General features: G+C 38.9%; 1 protein-coding gene across 7 annotated transcripts in view; it reads right to left on the bottom strand.

The window, feature by feature from the left end:
* Positions 1–20,965, bottom strand: part of ush2a (Usher syndrome 2A (autosomal recessive, mild)) — a 215,815-nt gene that overhangs the window by 98,663 nt on the left and 96,187 nt on the right. For all 7 annotated transcript variants that reach the window (XM_076881888.1, XM_076881902.1, XM_014413372.3 and 4 more), the window contains 16 exons: positions 20,759–20,860; positions 20,282–20,470; positions 19,719–19,849; positions 19,334–19,613; positions 18,625–18,849; positions 17,926–18,006; positions 16,130–16,318; positions 14,372–14,509; positions 13,405–13,480; positions 13,030–13,115; positions 12,075–12,234; positions 6,556–6,718; positions 6,302–6,449; positions 3,014–3,171; positions 1,481–1,628; positions 33–188 (listed from right to left, as the gene is read on the bottom strand). In XM_076881888.1, the coding sequence (XP_076738003.1) occupies positions 33–188; positions 1,481–1,628; positions 3,014–3,171; positions 6,302–6,449; positions 6,556–6,718; positions 12,075–12,234; positions 13,030–13,115; positions 13,405–13,480; positions 14,372–14,509; positions 16,130–16,318; positions 17,926–18,006; positions 18,625–18,849; positions 19,334–19,613; positions 19,719–19,849; positions 20,282–20,470; positions 20,759–20,860 (2,430 nt within the window). The remainder of the gene's footprint in view (positions 1–32; positions 189–1,480; positions 1,629–3,013; positions 3,172–6,301; positions 6,450–6,555; positions 6,719–12,074; positions 12,235–13,029; positions 13,116–13,404; positions 13,481–14,371; positions 14,510–16,129; positions 16,319–17,925; positions 18,007–18,624; positions 18,850–19,333; positions 19,614–19,718; positions 19,850–20,281; positions 20,471–20,758; positions 20,861–20,965) is intronic.

Raw genomic sequence — 20,965 nt, 5'->3', positions numbered from 1 at the left:
TAATGATAAGAAAGTCTTTGGCGTGTGAGTACCTGCTGGCAGTGTAGTAACACTGAGTGGCAGGCTCTCAATACAACCCTGTGTATTACAGCCTCTGATCCAGAAGCTGTAGCTAGTGTAAGGCTGCAGGTCTGTCACAGACAACCAGACGCCTGCTGCTGTACCTCCATCCAATGCACCATCACCATCTAAGAGACAGAGAAAGAAAGACATGTAAGGTCTTAGGCCAAGCAATGTATAGCTAAAGATAATGAAAAACAGTGAATGTTTTTTATTAGTGTTACCACTCTAAAGACAGAAAAGTGACTTGTAAGAGATGCATAAAAAAAGAAAGAAAAAGGAAAGAGGAACGAGAGAGAGGTCGTGAGAGAGAAAACCCCCCACTGAGATTAACTTGAGAGTAATCAAAAGAGAGAGGTCTCCATATTGAGGTTATGCAAGGATAGTCAAAGAAAAGGGATCAGAAAATCATAGTAAGCAAGCCTATCCAATATATTTATACAGACACACCCACACACACGTAATTCTGTGTGGATTGATGAAGGCCGTTTGTATCAAAGAAACAGGAGGTTATGGGCAACTAGAGCGAAACACTGTCTCTCTTTTCCTTCCACACTGCTTCTATCCTTCTCTCCACTCATCTGTTGGGTTCTCTGTGAGGCATAGATCAAAGTGCCTGACAGTGAGTGTGTATGACAGGGAGAGACTTTGTGAATATGCGTAACTGAAAAAATGTGAATATGCGTGTTCTCTTTTCTCGCCATGTCCAGTCTATCTGTTGCTTTTGTTGTCTCCCCGTGGTATTGCTGCTCCTCATATCTTACATTGTTTTTACTGTCTTTTCTAATCCATCTATGGAAATATGAGCTTCTCATCTCCCTTTTTTCTTTATACTATTATTGAATTGCAACTTGACTTTGTTCCTCCTCCTATCTTCATACCACTTTTATAGTCTATACTCCCATGTCATTTCCTCAAATCATTGACACAGTATCAAAAAGAAACAACAACTTGTCATTTCTATGCTACTGTATACTGATTACTTCTTGATTACTTCCCCATTACATGGCTGACTTTCAGTGCAAGCTGACTTTGTGAGTGAGAAGTGTGATTGTGTATTCCAATTTGCATTTGTACTGACATGTCCATTTCTATCTTGATAAAAAGGCTTTACGTCTTTGTAAAGCCTTTTTGACCCTACCCCACCCCTCCAAAAACAGTGCGGATATGTCTACACAATAGGCAGAGTCTCAAGCAAAACAGATATGTTACTATCTATATGTTACTTTTTACCCCGGTAGGAATGACTGTGTATTATTAACATATCCATATCTTTATTCAGAAAATGAGGCTTTCACATTTTACAACTTCCACAGTTGTGATGTGAATGTTTTACAGATAAAGTTGGGTTTGTTGCCTGGCAAATACTATATGAGACCTGTGCATGTGTAAAGATAAAGATGTAGCTTTTCGTTGTTACCTTTGCTTTTGTAGTATATTGTGTAGCTAAGGTTCCCATTCGCTTTAGGAGGGGCTGTCCAATGTGCTCTGAGAGATCTTGAACTCTGATTGGCCAGCTCCAACAGTATAGGACCTTCTGGGGCCATCTCTAATGTACGCACATCCACCTTAGAAGAACACAGATATCAAAATGCATAGAAGAATACAGATATGTAGCATTTTTATCATAGCTCCACTAACACTCATTCATCCAACAGCTATTGGAGAAATACAAAAAACTGAAAATAATGCCTCTCTCAGTCTGATACAACCTGTCTGAAATGTTAAAACTAAGCATTTTCAGATGAAACCACTCTACACAAGTGGCCGGCATTATCTCTGCCACCATTTTTCCGTCCTCTTTCATCATTACAGTCTTCTTCTGTCTCATTTCTTCCTGTCTGACTCTCCTCTGCTGCCTTCGATTCCCTTCCACCTCATCTCTCACTTTGCTCTGGCCATTTACTCTGTCCTCATCATTTACTCTTTTTGCCTGAAATTCCCTTCTTCTCCGATCCTTTTCTCCTTTTCCTGCCCATCCTATCACCTCTTCCTCTTCTCCACTTCATCCTGTTTCACCCTCCTTCACCTGCTCACCCTCCTCTTCTCTTTTTCTGCTAGGTCAGCAGTTCTCCTGGTGTTTGACTAAACATGGCATCTGTATTGGAAAAGTGCCCCAAAATATGGCCTGTTGTCAGAGGCGTCGTTGAAAATGAAGTGGCATTTCCTACCAAATGTCACCGTGGCCACGCCAACCCTCGTTATTGAGCCGAGAGAATCGATCACCTTTATGACTCCCAATGACACACACGTACACACAGACACACGTGTGTGCAGGCATTGCCACATATGATTTTGTGCATTAGTTAAAGCGCTAATGAAACTCATGAAAATAATTCATGCATAATTTTATAAAACTTTTGCTACGCTAAATTTGACGGGTGTATTTGACAAAAATGTAATGTTGTGTTTTGTGTTTCATACTTTTGTTAGAAACTAGAATTCATGTTGAAAAATACTCTGCTGTTTCATGTCATGGTCCCTGTGGTACTCACCAGTTTTTAGTTGTTTCTTGTTTTATTTTCTGCTTGTGCCTTCTGTGTTCAACTGTCTCTATCATCTTAATTAGTATTCATATTTCAGTGTTTCAGCGATAGTTGTTGGAGGTTTTACTTTAAAGTTCAGTTTTCTCATGTTTCTAGCTGTGGTTACTTCCTGCTTTTGTTTCTGCTTCTTACCCACATAATTTAATTAATTCCACCTCTCATCACCAATCTCCCCTGTGTGTCAATAACAGTCCCGTTGTTCCCTTTTTCTTTGTCAGATCATTAGATCCGGTCAGTTTTGCCTACTTCCATACCCTGGATATAAATCTTTCTCAAGTATCTCTTAAAAATAAGTTCAAAAGCCAATATTCGGTCAGTAACACCAACAACACAATTATTTATAAGGCATTACTATATGACAAAGCATCTTACAGTTTGTTATACTATATGCTATAACACTGACTGACCATCGGTCCCTTGCCACAGCCTCGTGCTGTGCAGGCCTGCAGCCTGAGTACATGCCGGCTCCAAGGAGAGAGTCCCTCCACCAAGAAGAACCTCTGGGAGGAACTGGTGTTTAAAATGAGAACTCCATCCAGCCAGAGACCGTAGCTAGTTATAATACCTGGGAAAAGAACACATCTGATTAGAACATGACAGAATAAAAATTTAAATAACAGGGAAAAAATACCCCAGGCAACAATAGAACTGACATTTCTTAACAATCCTTAGTATTTATTACAATAAAAGAAGTCTATTGAACATGGAATTCCCGCTCCTTGTCACATTCTGCTCACATCCCCTGCCCTGAATAACCTCTGACCAAGAGCAACGATTTAGACAGTGATGTTAAGTATCACAACTAATCATAACCATTACAAGCTTTCATCGAGATCATTTCCTGTAGGTTTTCAGAAGATAGTTATACTGAGATAGTTTTACACTCTGTTTGGATTGGTCACTCATATGCAATAATACTGCATCCATAGTGTGAGGCATTACAATCATAAAGAGAGATTTACTATGACGGGATGCAGTCTGGGTCACTGGATTACAATGCAAATGAAAACTGACTTAGGGGCTGCAGACCTGCCAGTCAGGTAGAGTGATCCAATGATAGAAACAGCACTGAAATGACAAATGTAACCATGAGTGTTAGGAGGATAAAAGCCCTAAGAAGGACAGTTGTACTACGATGAATGGGCGCACACACACACACACAAATAAGGGTGCAAATAGGTGTGCACACTCTAACCTGCACACGGACAAACTGCACATATGTAGTTTGTACACACGTATCCATACCCACACACACCAGCACAATCATTACATTACATTACATCCACCTAATAAAAAAATGAAACAGTAAGGTGCCAAATGTGCTTTTCCTTAATAAAAATGCATACAGGGGGCTCAAAAGATCAGCGCTAAGAACTAAGAGTCTATTCTGCTTTAATCATGTGTGGGTTTTATTATTGCTCAATAGAGATATACACACCTATCAGGAAAACGAAGACACGAAAAAACCCACAGACACAAGCTACATCTGGGGAGCTCTTAATGTGGCCAATCACATGCGTGTGAGAGCGTGTGCATATGTGCGCGGACATCTGTATGTGCTTGTGTGTGTGAATAAGCCCATATCAGTATAGGCTGTAATAAAGACAGGTTGGGAAATGAAGCAGCGAATGCATAACAGGCTTATTTCCCCTCTTTGTCTGCGTGTTGCCCCGACCTAATCCCCGAGAGGATTATCCCCCACAAATCCCTGCGGAATTGGGGAGAAGGGGGGAGAAAGAGTGAGAGGAAGGAAGAGAGAAAGAGAAAATAACATAGGATCTAGGTCTTCTGGAACCCATCACCATCATCATCGTGGTTGTTGCCATCCATTTGTATGAAAAAAGGAGTTAGTGAGGAAAAACGTACTGATCTCTTCTTCTTTTCTGAGCAAAAATTAAAGCTTTTTAAGCACGAGATAATCGGGTAATCATGATTAAGTGTTTCCCTTGTTATAAATTTCTGTCATCAACTGAGAAAAGCTTTAAGTAATTTATCCAGGCTAATATGCTCACACATCACAGGGTTTATGGTGCAAAATGCACTCGTGTGGCATTAAGCGTAAAACACACACGATTCACATTCCACACACACACATTGTGGAATTACACATACTTTAACGAGCATGACAGTAACATTTGATAATATGTGGTAGTGTGTGTGGTATGTCAAGAGACTGTGAAATGGGAGGGGATCAAGGGGTTTTCTTCGCTTAATTAATTTGGTTTCATGAGATATACTATTTGTTGATATAGTCCTTGAGATTATCGATAAATACATCATTTTCAGTGCACCATGTCATACATAATGTTACTTAAACTTACTGTATTTTCACGGCTATTTAACTACTTACCTTTAAGAGTTGTATTAAAACACATGAGTTCATTTCAAAGCAAACATCTGCTGACTTGACCTATGTCGATTCAGAAATCAAGATAAACTGTTTAAAAAAGTGGGGCCAATCTCTTTTACAGTAACTACTAACGTATTTCATAATGCATTTCACGTCTTTGGGAGTATTTCTGTGCTTTTATCACAGACAGCGTTTTAGCTTATGCTGATTAATGTGTATTTTCATTGGAACACACAACAACAATTAGCAGGCCATGGACGATATCGGGAAAAAGTAAAAGAGATGCAACACAGCTGCATTAACAGTTCACAAGAGAGAATGCAGACGTTACTTCTTAACCTCTACAAACTGGGATGCCCCATGTTTCTTTTCTACCTACAGGTGAATTCTGCATTCTGTCCTTAGACTGAAGACATACATGCACTGATTTTTGATTTATAGGATGTGGGACGATGAAAACAGAATTAAATTCTGAAACATTTAAAAAAAAAGAAAGAAATACAAATCCATATCTATTATTTCCCTTTCAGAAGATTATATCAGTCTTTTGCAAATTTTGATTACGAGAGAGAATCACACTAATAGAATACGGATCACTCGTTGCCTTCTCTAAATAAACCACACAGCTTATGTAGTTACGCTGCTCCTTTTTTGATCACTTTAACTCTTTAAATTCTGTTTTAAATAGACACCTTAGACTCTTAAAATACACTTTCCCCCCAGATTTTAACTGGGGACAGGTGAAGAAGACAAAGGTGAGAAGAGGAGAGAGTAGAGGAGTAGAGAAAACAGAGAGAAAGGCCATCACAGCGAGTCTACGCTCTTTCAGCCTGCAGTTCTCTCTTTAGTCAAAAGGGAGCACTTTTCATCCACTTAAAGGAGCTTGGTGAAGCGCTGTCCTCTCCCTCTCGGTCTCTATTAGTCTCGATCTCAAATTGTTTGTTCTCTCACCCTGTCTCTGTCTCTTTCTCTTTTCGTTATGAGTCCTTTGTGCTCTCTCTTTTTAGTTCCTCTTTCTGTTTCCCTCTTCTTCTTCTCTACTCCTGGAGACTCAACTGATTCCTCTCACTCACATGTAAATGATCTTCTGTTTCACGGTAACAGGAACAGCATCCTTGAAACACGGACAAACCTTTATATCTGTATTTATGTCATAGACACAGGGTTATGGTAAATAGCATCACCTTTTAATCAGTTCTTCAGGTCTATTAATATCACATGCTGTTATCATCATGACATTCTTCTTCTTCTTCCACTTCATTCAATGCTCATGTTATTCTTGATAACAATTTATTTTAAAAAAATCCATGGTTTTGTATTTTTGTGTAGGTGTGTACCCTCTCACCATTCGGAGTGTCAGGAGGAGTCCAGGTGACATTGAGCGCATTGGGGGACAAAGGAGTGACCAGTGGTGCAGGGACATTTTCAGGGGTGCTCTCTTCAGTCTGAGCCTGGCTTGGTGGACTTAAAGTACATCCACCTCCTGTACAAGCCTGCCATGCACACACATACACATGCACACACATAAACAATAACATAAGAATGAATATGATACAAACGAACAAATTGAAAGTCAAAATTAAGGCGCAATGGACTTACAGCTACTGTGATGGTGTAAAGAGTTCCAGGGGTTAGGTTGCGGAGCGTGTAGTCTTCAAAAACTTCAGAGCTGTTATAGGCTAGCACACGCTCTGCACTGTCATGAGACAGGAAGATCAAATAAAACTCCAAAACACCATTTATCTGAGAGGGATGTGACCACCTAGAAATGAAGAGAAAAATAAACATAAAATAAATTCGACCTTTCACTTTTCTGCTTTTCAAAAATCCTAGTGTGAAAACTTTACTGTAGCCCAGTGGGAAACACTTTTAATATGACTATACTTATAATTCAGCCAGTTCCCAGTTATTTCCTATTAATCATTTACTTATGTTTTTTTTCCCTATTTACCTAAAATCTAATATAGTTTAGGACTTTATACAACAGAAAAAAAACCCCTGTAGACTTAGTTGCATCACTTCTCTGCTTAACGTTTTTTTTTTCATCGTGTTGCAAAAACCTGGTACTTTAAATATATAGAAGTATTGGCTTTTGTTAACATTTGATCAAAACATTTTACATTTTGGTTTTTCACAAATTGATGCATGCTCAATCATCCAGGCAAGTAAATGTCCAAAACCTGATTCTGTTCGCTAAGAAAACGCTATGTCCAGATGAACAGAATCAACTTTTCGAGTTTTTCACAAATGAAACTAAACTGCAACCCTCATGAGGTTCAAGGACGTCTTGAATCGTCTTGACTGTCTGTTAGTATCTAATAATGCCTGTTTGTTTTTTTAAATAAATAATAGTATTTGATTTGTAAACTCGTATAAATATATGTTTGGCATTTTTTAATGTTGATGGTCAGGATAGTAAGAGACAAGAAAGGAAGGAGAGAGTGGGGGTGATACCACATGGGTAACATCCTGGGGAGACTTGAACCCAGGCCCCTGCAGTAAGGCTTTGTCATATGGCTTGCCTGCTCGACCAGGTGAGCAATGCCAAACTTTATGAATACATTACCATTAAGTGCAGAGGTCTGCACAACGCTCGAATTAAAACATCAAGATAAAAATAAGACGCGAAAAAGGAGTGAAATGTGTGTCTGTGTCTGTGGCAGTCCCGGCTGAAACAGACTGCTCTGAGTATCTGCATGTCAGTGTCTGCCTTCATCACCATGTTTCTTCTGTCAGCTGAAGTAAACACAGTGCAGTGGTAGGCTTCCTTACATGTGCACAGAGGCACGTACACACACGTACAGCACACTGCGCACACAGTTTCCTTCAACAGTCAGGCTGAGGTGTCTCCTTTTCTATATTTAGAACAGGAAGGTCATCCCCAGCAAAGAGGAGAAAAAAAGACCAGAAATGGCATTAGGAAATCAAGACATGTCAACTATCTAGCGCTGTTATAAAAAGGGGGCCAATGTGAAAGAGCACGACTCAGGAAAATATATTTATATAATTACTGCTGTACTTTTGTTGGTTCTAAGTTTGAATACTAATGACTAAACAGATTTGATGTGTTTGGATTCTGCAACATAAATGAGATGTTCCATCTTTACAATGATTTTGTTCAGAAAAGATAAAATCTTATTTGCCAAAATGTTTTGGTTTTTTTTGCAAACTCAAATATACTAAATTAAATCTGTTTTAAGCTGGCAGTGAAGTGTGTTCACTAACTATTACACATTTTATAAGTAAAAATCCCTCTGATAAGATATTTGATAACTAAGATTTTCTGAAGTATGAAGTAAAAAAAAAAAAAAGTCATAAAAAAGGAGCACTAAAATACACTTTATAAATTGTCCTGCAATTCTTACAAATCCCTGAAGGCAGTACAACCCACCTGGCATGGTCGCGAAGGGAGGCCATTTTAAAAAGTGATGGATTCCTTTCTTGGGTCCCCCCATTAAAAGCCATTTTTTGAATGACTGATGAGTGTGTGTTAGCACACAATTAGCCACTGTGGCTAATCTACCACATTTATTATAAGATTTATATGCTGTCGATTGGCAGCGTGATATATGTCCACTTTTGAAAAACTGAATCAAAGGGGAATTGTAATAATCTGTATAATAATTCACTATGGTAATTGTTTTAAAAGTGCGTTTTGAAAGTAGTGTGAAAAAGCCAGGTGCCCTCTCTGAATGTTAAATTTAAAAGCAAACATTTGAGATGATGAAGGTTTGAGTGTACTGTTAACCTGCCTTCTGCACTTTTGTTCTCTTGCATATTTCCTTTTGCTCTCTAAATTGTACAAGCAACACAACAACATAAACTACAGAGAATTTTACAGTGGGATCGGACCTTTTTTGGGTCCTCAGAAGGACATCATTACATGTTTTTATGTATCGGCTCTTCCCATATCAGTACTCGTGTGTGTGACCACACTCATCTTTAAACATGCTCATTTTGAGCTTATCTGCATAAACTTTTTGGAACTTGTTGGCAATATTTTTTTTGCCAAAAGTCTTTCTGGTACTTCATGCTACAGTAGGTGTTTCAAATGCATCAAAACACGCACAGACACATATGCACACACACACGCACACACGACAGAAAATGATTCCAGTCACAATCTATGCATCAATGAATTCACTTCAGATTGTTTCAGAATGTTTTATCAGGTTCTTTTCATTTGTGACCATGTGCATATCTGACAGTATAGGTATTCATATGATCCTATGTCTGCTTGGTTGTGTATGAATGTGTATGAGTCAGGCAGTGTTTGGTGAGGGCAGGATATAAATCTGCTGATACTGTTTTGTTTGCCTCCAGCAGCCTTCTTCAACCTTTCTCACAGTCTCTCACCCTTCTCTTCACCTATCCCATTTTCTTTAAGAGATTTTTTCTCTGTGTTTTTTTTAAACAACAACAAAAAAAATTATTTCATTCTCTTTACTATTTCTTTACATTTTTTCCTAGCTATCTTACTTTTCTCACAGACACAATAGAGTAATATTGACTAGGTCTGATCTCTCAACCTTTGCCTATTACCAATGTGCTAACAAGGCAATATACAGCCTTCCCACACCTAGTGAATATGTTGATCAAAAGCATTTTAAAGGCTCAGGAAATGAAACAATACACTCCCCCACTCTATATAGGAATACTGTGGCGGTCAATGCATTCTGTCAGGTAATTTAATTTTCCTTTTCAACAGCCAACCTGTATAAACTACCTGGACCTGTAGTTTAAACATGTTCACAGAACGAATATTTTGTAAGAAATCTTTTTGCAGTGCATTTTTATTTTAAAAAACAAAAACAATGCTAAACAATCAAATACAAGTATATGATGCCAACTGCACCTCAGTTTACTGACTAACATGTTTCTCCAGGTTTCTCTGATTTTGGCTTGATCTTCTTACCCAAGTGCTTCTAGGATTACTGTGGCAGTGGTGTATATTAGCTCGCTGGTTTCAGTGATACCAATTGTGGGGATGGTGCGTAGAGCAGTGTTTACATCTGCAAGCATCTCATCTGACGATACTCTGTCAATGAGTTGGGGTAGTCATAGATCATTTGGTAATGTGTCTAACTTGAGTCTGGAAACAATCATCATCAGCTTAGTAGATGCATTTGTCATTGTAAGGGGCTCATTTAGTTCCACTGTTCTCTTCTGCCAAGGTTTGGCTCATCATTTCCACACTTTGACTGCATTGAGCATTAGAAGCTGTAAACCTGAAACTGGAAGAGAGGACCCACCAGACTCCAGGTACAACATTAGAGGTTTCTGATGTGGAAAAAGAGTGCAATCCTAGGAACAGCTAAGATACTGCACAAAACATTCAAACTCTCAGGCCGCTTGTAGAAGATCCAAGCTTGAGGAACACATACATACCACACTCTGGGGGTGACAGCGAGATTAATAAACATTTATATATATATGTGAATGTTTATTTATGAGGGATAGCTCAGTAGGTAGAGTGGTGGCCCCATGATCGGAAGGTCGAGGATTCAAATCCACTGAACGGCTACCCTGAGGTACCTCTGAGCAAGGTACTGTCCCAACACACTGCTCCCCGGGCGCCCAGTGGCTGCCCACTGCTTCACTGAGTGAATGGGTTAAATGCAGAGAGCAATTTCCCCACGGGGATCACGTATAAAATATTATTATTATTATATAAACATATAGTATATCAAACAGAAATTAAAAAAACATTCTGTCTTCAAAACTAGGGCAATTAGTCTCCATACTATCCAAACACTCACAACCAGTTGTTAGAAGGAGAGTTTATGCAACTCATTGGGAAACATGCTCCTGACCCAGCTTTTTTAAAGGTGTTGCTGGCATCCAAATTAAAATTAGCAGGAAAAGAAATGCAAAATCTGTTTAAAATTTTTACTTTGTAATATTTAGCCAGTGTATCAGTAACTTGAGCTCATTCAGCTCATGATCCATAGCAATTCACAGGTTATTGTAATGTGCAAAGTACAGAAAGAAAGACCGAAAGAAGTTTTTTTTTCTTGCCACTGGTTCGCTGCATTGCACAAAATAATGAGAATTACAGTAAATCCATTGGCAAACACTAATATCCTGGACAAATTAATCTCTTTCACAACCAAACCAAAGTGTTCAGGACTATTATGACTAGAAGTTCAGAAGCAATTAAGGCCACAAAAAGCTTGAAAATATGTGAACCCTTTAGCATGTCATAGCATTGACCATATTAGTGACGTTAACACAATGTTGAAAGGAGGGCTCCAACCAACAACTAGGACCACTGCCTCCATGATCATTACCTGCAAGACCATAATCATCAGCAATAAACAGGATACAAGTGGCATGCAACATATATGGTAAAGAGATATTTCAAGCCATCGAATAATTTTGAATTTTAGGAGGAATAGTGATTCATGGGAACATGAAAAAGTGCTTGTACAATGACAATTATGACCATGACCTTCAGCACAATTTTGGTTAAAGTCCATTTAAGTAATCTTTGTGTAAGTTTGATGAAACCTATACTCCAGGAAGAGTAGCAATGCTGTGGACAGACAAAAGTATGGGCGACACCATAGAACAAGATTTTTCAGCTGGATTAACTAAAAATAAATATAAGGCTTAAGTGATTTGCAAATTATAGCATGTTTTACTTTTTTGGGCACAGGGCAGCATAATCATGACTAAGGTCAGGGCCCTGCATGCATATGAGTAGTAATGTATTTTTTCTGCAGCGGATAACGCTAATGGCTCACACACTTTCACACACATATACAGAAAAACTGGGAACATTATAAAAAAAAGTACAGAGATCTATCTTCCCTTGTCACCTCCCTCTAATGGTGAAAGGTCAAGCGTAGAAGAATATTCTGCATGGTAAACACAACTGCAGAAGGTCACTGACTCGCTCTTGCTTAGTCTCTCTCTGTCCTTGTATACTGCCCAGGCAAAACTTATAAAATACAAATAAAGGTTTTATACATTTCGAATAATTTAAAAATGTGAGTGCACCCTAGTTCTGTGCGTATATATGCTTAGATATTACCATCAAATACTAATACACGTGTGTGTGTGTGTGTGTGTGTGTGTGTGTGTGTGTGTGTGTGTGTGTGTGTGTGTGTACTTACTCTACAAAAATAGTTCGAGAGTCTAGCGGGGTAAGAGTTGGTGCTTGCAGAGGTCCAGGAGGAAGCTGTGAAGTCAGCATTGTAACTTGTGAACTGTTGGTGCAACCCACTGAAGTGCATGCACTCAATATCAGGACATGAGTGGTGTATACACCAAGACCTGCAACACAAATGCACACACCCAAAAAGTGAAAGAGAGAAGCGATAGTTCAAAACGATTAACTTGTGTTGCACCTACAACCATCAATACTCCTCTTCCCTGACTGTATCTTCACTGTTCTTTCTCTTTAAGGATCTTTCTTTGTTTCAAACCTATTCTCCATTTACCATCTTTTGTAATCTCACTCTGTGTTACACATTCAATTCTTCCAAATAATGTATAATTACTATATTCATAATCCTTCCAATCACTGTGAACATCAGACACTGTGCATTATTAACCCAGCAGGGATGATATGTGCTCTCATGCCTTCATTAACCTAGAAAGACACTCATTGCTGGGCAGTAAAGCTGTATAGGATGAGTGTCCTGTTCATGTGTTTGTATGTGTGTTTATGCACATTTCTGCATTCCATGTGTATATGTGTATTGTATTAATGTGTGAGTCTATCCGGCGCATGGCTCAGTTGTGTGACATGTGTTTCATACCTTATTTAGATCTCTTTAGTGAGAGCCTTCAAAGCAAATTGTGTGTATGCACGTGCGCTAATGTTTAGTTTTCTTTGTTTCTCCGCTGCTTCATTTTCATGTGTGTGTGTGTTTAGCCGTCTTTTTCAAAGTGCTATTCCCTTGGTGAGGACTCAGACACTCTTCCTGCTTTCAAATGCTAATCCTCCACTCCATTTTGCCTTTCTTCAGTGTTCCCCTTCTCTTTACTCCGAGGCCCCATCCCTCTACAGTCACAGTTACGCTGGAGCACACACACACAACCTCACATGCACTCTCTCCTCTTTACCAGTGATGTTGTGTTGTCTGTTTTTCCCTCTGTAGACCATTTGGTTGTTGTGATAGAGGAGGTACTCTGTAATGCCTCCATTGGGCCTATCAGTGGAACAAAAAAGTGAGATGAAGGTAATATTATTATATTGTGTACACTATACCATATATTGTTTTTGTGCCAAAATCTATGTTGGCTACACATTTATTCAAGCTGGGGGAAAATATAAGCAATACAGAACCAAATTCTGTTCCTGTTTTACAATACTGTCCATTTACTACTAATTCAGAATGTACTTATTACTTCCTCGTCATTGGTGAAGGTTCTTGAGTTAAATATTAATATGCAGCATGGAGGTGAGAGAGGACAGGTAAAAACTGTATTTTTTGTTACCTTGCTGGAGGTTCCCAGTTAACATAGAGAGCTGTGGGGGATGAGACTGCAGCTGGAGGAGACACAGCATCGGGAACTGATGCATAGAAGAATAAAATCAAGTTTTTATGTTAACACAAATATAGTGATCGGCATAAGGAACTAGAGTAAATATGAACACGTAGTGTATCTTTTAAGTAACAGTGAAGAAAAACTATGGCAAGCCTTAGCTTTATAGAGGTTATCATTCTATATCATCAAATGTCACCGATAAATAATTCAGTATTTCATATGGTGTTAGACAGTGACATCGCTTTGGATTACTTTTCAAAAGGTTTTCACCAAGAGAGAAACGTGAAAATTTTATGATCTCATGTTCACTGATCTCAAATAAGGTGAAGAAAAATGTGCCTGTACTCAAGGATACGTGAGTAAAAAAAGTGTCTGTGCTGCATTTGTGTGTGTTTTAAATTAATTCTTTCTCCAGTCTCTCTAACATGTTTCAGTGTCTTAACTCTGTGCTCAGTGAAAATCAATACAGTAATCTGTTTTTTTCTTTAACTTCAGATTGATTTTTGCTGTCTCTGTACTGACCTCTGCCGTCACATTATCTCCCCAACAAGGCCTGTTAGTCCAGTACAGATTAAAGTAACATATAACATAAAAATATGTCTTTTCCTCTTTTACTTTTTCTTTCTTCATGCATGTTTTTATATGACTTAACAAGCTGGCAAATAACCTCTCTTTGCTTTTTACCCTCTCTTTTGTCTCCTCCTTTCTTGTGCCAGCACTCCTCTCCTTTTTTCATATGCTATGTATCTCATGCAGGAAACAGGTTGAACATATCTAAGTGTGTTTAGAAGTCTCTGCGCTCTGTGTCTCTGTGCATAAAGAATCATACATTTCTTCTACTGGTAAGGACGCTGACACTGAAGTTCTGTTCATAGGTGCATGAATCTGTGAAAGTTTGCATGTGTTTGTTGCTTACCTTCCTCTGGGGTTGCGATACTCCATCTCAAATCATTATCACCATTGTTGTTACGAAGGCTCTCAGTGCAACCAACAGGAGAACAGGCACTCACGGTGACAATGTACCGAGTAGACGGAGTGAGACCCGACAGCACACCTTAAGAGGAGCATATAAATGTCAATGAATAAGGTTTATGCATTACACCGTTTAAAAAAGAATAACTTTGAAGAATACAAACTCAATTTTGTTAACTCAGCTACATGTCAGAATGCATATTTGCAGTGTACATACACTATGGGTATAGAGTATTGCTCGACACAAGCCCTGAAAGATTGTAAAAATATCCTTTGTAAGTCCTTTGTGACAAATCAGGCCTATTTGTATCCTTTACTTGAGTCTTTATCAACAAGCATCAACAACACAATTTAAATGCTTTACTTGTGACAAATCAGGCCTATTTGTATCCTTTACTTGAGTCTTTATCAACAAGCATCAACAACACAATTTAAATGCTTTACTTGTAACTATGGGCTGCTGTTGCTAAGCAAATCTACTGTGCTTGGCAAACAGAGAGTCTATTCTAATTGTAAAGCTTCAGCCGTCTCTCTTTGGATGTTTTTTGTCCTCACCGTCTTGGCCCTCTCCACCCTTCTCTGTATTTTCTAAGTCACCCTCTCTTCTCTTCCACCCCCTCCCAAGTCTCCCCACCGTTGTGTCCAATCACGCTGCACTTGTCTCTCTTTTTCACTCTCCCTTACTGTTACCCATGTCTTTTAATTCAATTAGGGGCCAGGGCCCCACTCGGCTGCCATTACACCCTCATTTGCTTTTCTGTGTTTTTTAGCCATTGGTGTAATTCTGCAGTCAGGTGTTGAGGCCATCATAAATTAAGAAGAAGCCTTATCAGGGTGGACTTAATGTCTGGCAAAGAGAGGGGGAGTGAATGAGAAGCAGCGAGAGAGACACTGAGAAAGACTGAGACAGAGAGCTCATCTTCATATTTGCCTAGAGACATGGCGAAGTGGATGAGAGGGGGGACGAATAGCAGCAGCGGACGCAGACATCATCATCATCATAAAAGATGAAGTGGGGAAAGATCGAAAAGTGAGCAACAGCTAGAGAGAGAGAAAAAGGAGCAATGCCAGGGTATGACATCATTGGGGTAGTCCTGAGTGTCTTGTTCCAAATGGAGACAGTCTCCTAAACCTGGGGACTTGCCAAGGAGAAATTAACAGGGTTGGCCAGGACAGTGAGTACATGCACTAGTATGTTTTGTCTGAAATACAAATCTGAAAAAGGAAGAAAGTAAGCAAAGGAGACATTATGAATGCTTTTTTAGTAAAGGCTAAAATGTAAAGGACAACAGGTGCAATAAGGCAAACAGAACTAAAGCTAAATTTACCTGTATGTAAAGTGATGTCTATTGTTTGTTGTTTTAAGTTTGATTGTTAAGTGCTCAAAAGAATGCAGTATAACATCCAAAACAAAAGTGCAAGCAGTAAAACGTTCTGCAACATAGTGCACATAGTGAGTAAAAATGCAAAGAGCAAAGGATGACATACTTTTGGGGAGGTGTAGAGCTTAAATAAATTTTAAAATGTGTCTTTGTAAATGGCCTGCATTTGTATAGCGCTTTACTCAGTCCCCAAGGACCCCAAAGCGCTTTACACTACATTCAGTCATCCATCCATTCACACACACATTCACACACTGGCAATGGCAAGCTACGTTGTATGCATTATATTTATGACTACAATAGTTTCGTGCATTTTTTACCTGTGAAGTTTCCGTTAGCCAGGAATGTGGCTCTGACAGGTGGTAGTTCTCGGTAGTCTCTGTTGTAGGCCTTTAGCTCATATCTGTCAATCAGTCCCCTTATGTCACCAGTGGGTGGCACCCAGCTCACCTTGGCACTGTAGGCGTTTAAACTCTGAACCTTTATTGGAGGTGGTACAGATGTAGGTACTTGAAAGGCCAAAAGGAAGAGAGATGCAAAATGAGACTGTGTAGGAAAAAAAATCCCATGGTATTAAAGAAAGAAAACAATCACATACAATAGTTAAACTTAACAAAATACATCTTAAGAATAATAATAAAAAAAGAAATACAGGAATTAGTTCAGGGCAAACAAATGTCAAAATAAAATCTAAACAGGAAAATATACATGAAAAAATATGCACGAAAAGCAAAACAACAAGATGGGCGGACATGAGAATAAAGAAAAAGCATTCCCCATCTCTCTGTGTTTTAATAGGCCCAGTAAATCATACCTCGCCATTAGCATAAATAGTATTTATGAGAGTAGTAACTTTTTCAGCGCTGATTTAATACAGCCAGCCATTCATTCTGGGCTATATTTCACAGCAATCAGCCTCCCTCTTTCTCTCTAACACTCCCCTTATTTCTCTCTCTGATACCCTCAGCAGCTCTGGTGGCCCAACTCCCATCCCACTTCCATCCTCTGCATTACAATCACCTTCATTTTCTGTCACCAGTCATCTTCCGTGCAAACTTTTAAAATAGTCAAATAACTGAAATTATAGATACATTATTACACACCATAAGGCTCACACATTCTTCGGTATCTGAAAATGTATCCACATATCATTCGTATCTTTAATATCACAAAATGAGGCCAGCTGTGCTGGATATTCGGCTATTTATTTATTTTATTTTGGGCTGTATGTTCTATTTTGTGTAAACCTTTAGTTATTTTGTGTTATTAAGTTCATGTTTTTTTCTACTTTCACCTTCATTCACCAATTTTACCATTTTCTTGCATTCTTATCCTTTTCTTTCTCCCTTTAATATCCAGTCACTGTGCATATTTCTTCATCTCCTTGCATTTTCTCACTTTTCTTTTAATTCGTTTATGACTCTTTGCTCTTCCCTTCTCCTGCTTTTCCACTTATCCCTTGCCCTCAATCCCCAGCTCTCTCTTAATTTCTTAATGTTTTTTAGCACTTCCTCCCTCCTGATCCTCCATTCCTCTTTCTGGTCATAGTATGGTGTACCGAGACCTACCAGTGTATTGTTCACTACTAACGAGGAGCTTTATATTACACAAGGGACCACACAGGCCATTCTGGGTTAACAGCCTTTTACTGTTACCCTTTATAGAGGCCTTATCAATCTCTCATACCGTCAGGCACATGTAATATCACTCACTGGCTTTGGATTACTCACATACTGTACAACATAGCAGTGGTTTTACAGCCAAAATCTCTCAAGATCAAAGACTTACTCTACTGAACAAAGTACAACAAAGTGAACATACAGTAACACACCTCACCATGCTGAACATGAAAATCAGTGTTAGAAAATTAAGCTTCTGTTTCAGACTGTCAGGGAAAATTTTTAACATTTTGCAAGTAACTTTGTCTTTGGAATATAATTCCAAGACAGAACTCATTGAACAAACTAAAATACTATAGCAGATACCACGTTTAAAGGACTCTGGTTATATTCTATAACTGCACTTGTAGAGTTTGGGTGTTTGGATGCATTTTGTTGCTAACATCTGCCAGCATATCAGCATGATAATAAGGATCTCATACACAATGACATTTTACCTTTGCCTCGGCTGCGTCCTCTTTCCCAAGGTCCGGCCGCCCAGCCTCCTGCAGCCAAGGCCACAAACCTGTACAAGTACTCTTAAAATATATGTGTATGTGTGTTTTCATACACAGGAAAAGGGATTAGGGATAGGGGGAGGAAAAAACAGAGGCAAGGCAAAACTGTTTTAGTCAAAACTGTGTTTGACAAAAAGTGCACTAAAAGTATAACATGTTCTTAAAGCTAATGTGATGTAATTTCCAGCTATAAATTCTATTTGAACTTCTTGGATGGTTAGCTTGTATTCATCTCTGTGTCAGTAATATAATGTTGCAACACAGTAATACCCCCAGTGTAAGCTTTAATCAGAGAACATGATGATGTAAAAGCAATTACTACTAATTAGAGTGAGCTGCTAACATGGTATAGCTGGAAGCTGTGCCTCAAAGCCATAAAAATAGGTCTTTATGTATCAAGCAACTATACAGTGACACAAAAAGCAACAGACTTTTGAATGAAAACAACACTGTGGCAAAGCTTTCTCAATGTGACACACTCAACAATGAAATATGTTATGAAATAGAACCTCAATATATCTACTGGTAACTTAGTACTTAAAAACTCTCATAATTCTTATTTTTTAATGCATTCCCTGAAGATTGAGCACACCTACAAACGTAATGCTGACACTGTGTATGTATACTGTGCGGTGTTACCAGTGAAAGGCTGTAGATTATAATCTGTGGCTTGAGTCTTTTTTCCACTGTACACCAGGACTGAATCGTTTCCTCTGCAGTTGTACCGGCTTTCACTGGTAGGACAACCATCTAAGTAGACTCTGACAGAACGGCGTGAGGCAACAGAGAGATTAACACTTTGGCTGATGGGAGGGTTTCTGTTACCACTTCTTATAGTAAGATCCTTTAAACACCCTCCTAGACCTGTGAAACGTAAGAAAAGGAAACATAAAGCAGAGAGAGAGAGTATAAAAAGTAGAAGCAAAAGTGAGAAGGAATCTTTATTATATCAGGGAAATTGCATTTTCCATTTTTTTACATGTCAAATGGGATTTCCCGACTCATATAATTATGCCACAGGTTTACTGATGCCAAATTTACAATGCTCTTAAATTTTAGTCAAATGTTAGCAAATAGTATGATTGCTATGCGTCAAAGTTAATTAATTTAGTGATTCTTCTGCTACACAGAAGAGCAGGCAAGTTATAACTGCAAATAAATGTACTTTAACTTGTCCAACTGAAAAGAAAGCCAAACAATGAGCTCAAAATATGTAAATACTATGCTTGATGATGAGATTCAAGGAACTGTATAGGAGACTGTAGCTAAATGAGACATTTTTCTTGGTTTGGCATCTGCCACTTTAATGAGCGACATGCAAATACTACCTCAGTGCATGTTATCTCACCATGTTTGTGACTTCGCCTGTCTAGAGCAGAATGTATGAGCTCTGGTGGCACGCCCCCCAAATATAATGGTGAATCAACTCTCAGCGTCACTGCTCCTCCCATTCCCCTTGCTTCCTCTGCCCAGTCATTGACAGCAGCTGAGATAAGCGAGCCGCGTTTTGCCAATGACAGTTGTTTCCAGTCTCCATCGCAGTAGCTAAGCCCCACCCACATGCTGAGTTCAATCACATGACCTTCAGAGGAGAGAATGAAGGACAAGAGACCAGCTTCCAGCTCCACCTTAAAAAATATAAACCAGTAAAGAAAACGTTAAAGTCTGTCATTAGATTCATTTGAGTATTTTCAGCATTAGTACGATAATTTGAAACACGTCTCTGCTTTTACCAGCATAAAGTCTTCAGTTTGTGTGTTGTATGTGAAGAGCAACAGTGCATTCAGCTGGTCTGTCCTAAAGTCCATAGAAATATCAAAGATCTGCCCTCCAGTAAATACACCTGAGTCCAATTCCAAGTAACCTGAAACCAGGAGGAGAAAAGTGTCAGTTTTACCAGCAGAACGAGTCAAATTTAAAACGTGCAAAAGGTATTTAAATTTCCCGTCATCTATTCATAAGTGACAGACGAAAGACTGTATGAGCTGGCCTTTTTAGACAGCAGTAATGGAGGAAATGTACACTAATGAACCTGATCTTTCACACAGAGGCCAATTAACTTATCATCATATTTATCAACATGAAACAAACTCATTACCACCAACATCAGCGGCAAGCATCTTATTAAGATATGTTGTGTTGACAGTGCATTAGGAGCACTAAAAAGAGTGTAAAGTTGTATCTGAACACATATTTGCACAGCACCAAGCACTTCATGCTTATTGTTACTGATACGCTGCTACATCATGTGGTTTTCAACATAGCAGTATGCTATTTTTGCACTTTACGGTCCTACCATGACCCAGAAAATGGGCTCCATCCACAGTTTGAAGAGGACATCCCTCCCAGCTTTCATACACTGCAACTTTCTTTGTGGCTTTTGCCCAGTCAAGACTTTGCCATTCCTCTGAGGGGCTGTCAGACATCTTAAAACTCACATCTCTGAGGCAACCAGAGAAGCGCTTTCGCACAAGTCTGGCATCTCCTGGTGAGACAAGCAAAAACAAAAGTCATAAGATTACATTAAAAATGTTTACTTGTTACTTCCAATCAAAGACTATTCAACATTTTGAGGCACAAGGTCAAATAAGGGATTTTCATGAGGAAGAAGACACAGTATTTGTGCATGAATATGAGCTCAACTCTCAATCAGATCCAGAAACCTCTAGTCATCTTACAGTATACCTCGCTAAATTATATATCAGATAGCCAGAAAACATGCATATAATCCAGTGGCCACATGAAAGATTTTAATATGTAGGTGAAAACCCACCTGAATCCTGTCTTAGTAGAATGAAATTTTCTGGCAGCCCTCCAATGAACACTCCCATGTTCTCACCAATCATTGTGCTACCACTTAAAGCTGTTGCACTTCCTGATGGTGGTGAAAATAAGAAGCAAAAGAGAGGAAGTGGAGAATAAAAAGAATACATAATATTATATTATTATATTGAATAATTTAAGACACAAAAGCACAGGG

This window comes from Maylandia zebra, linkage group LG1, assembly GCF_041146795.1.
Source record: "Maylandia zebra isolate NMK-2024a linkage group LG1, Mzebra_GT3a, whole genome shotgun sequence".
NCBI lineage: Eukaryota > Metazoa > Chordata > Actinopteri > Cichliformes > Cichlidae > Maylandia > Maylandia zebra.
This window is presented reverse-complemented; position numbering and strand designations above follow the sequence as displayed.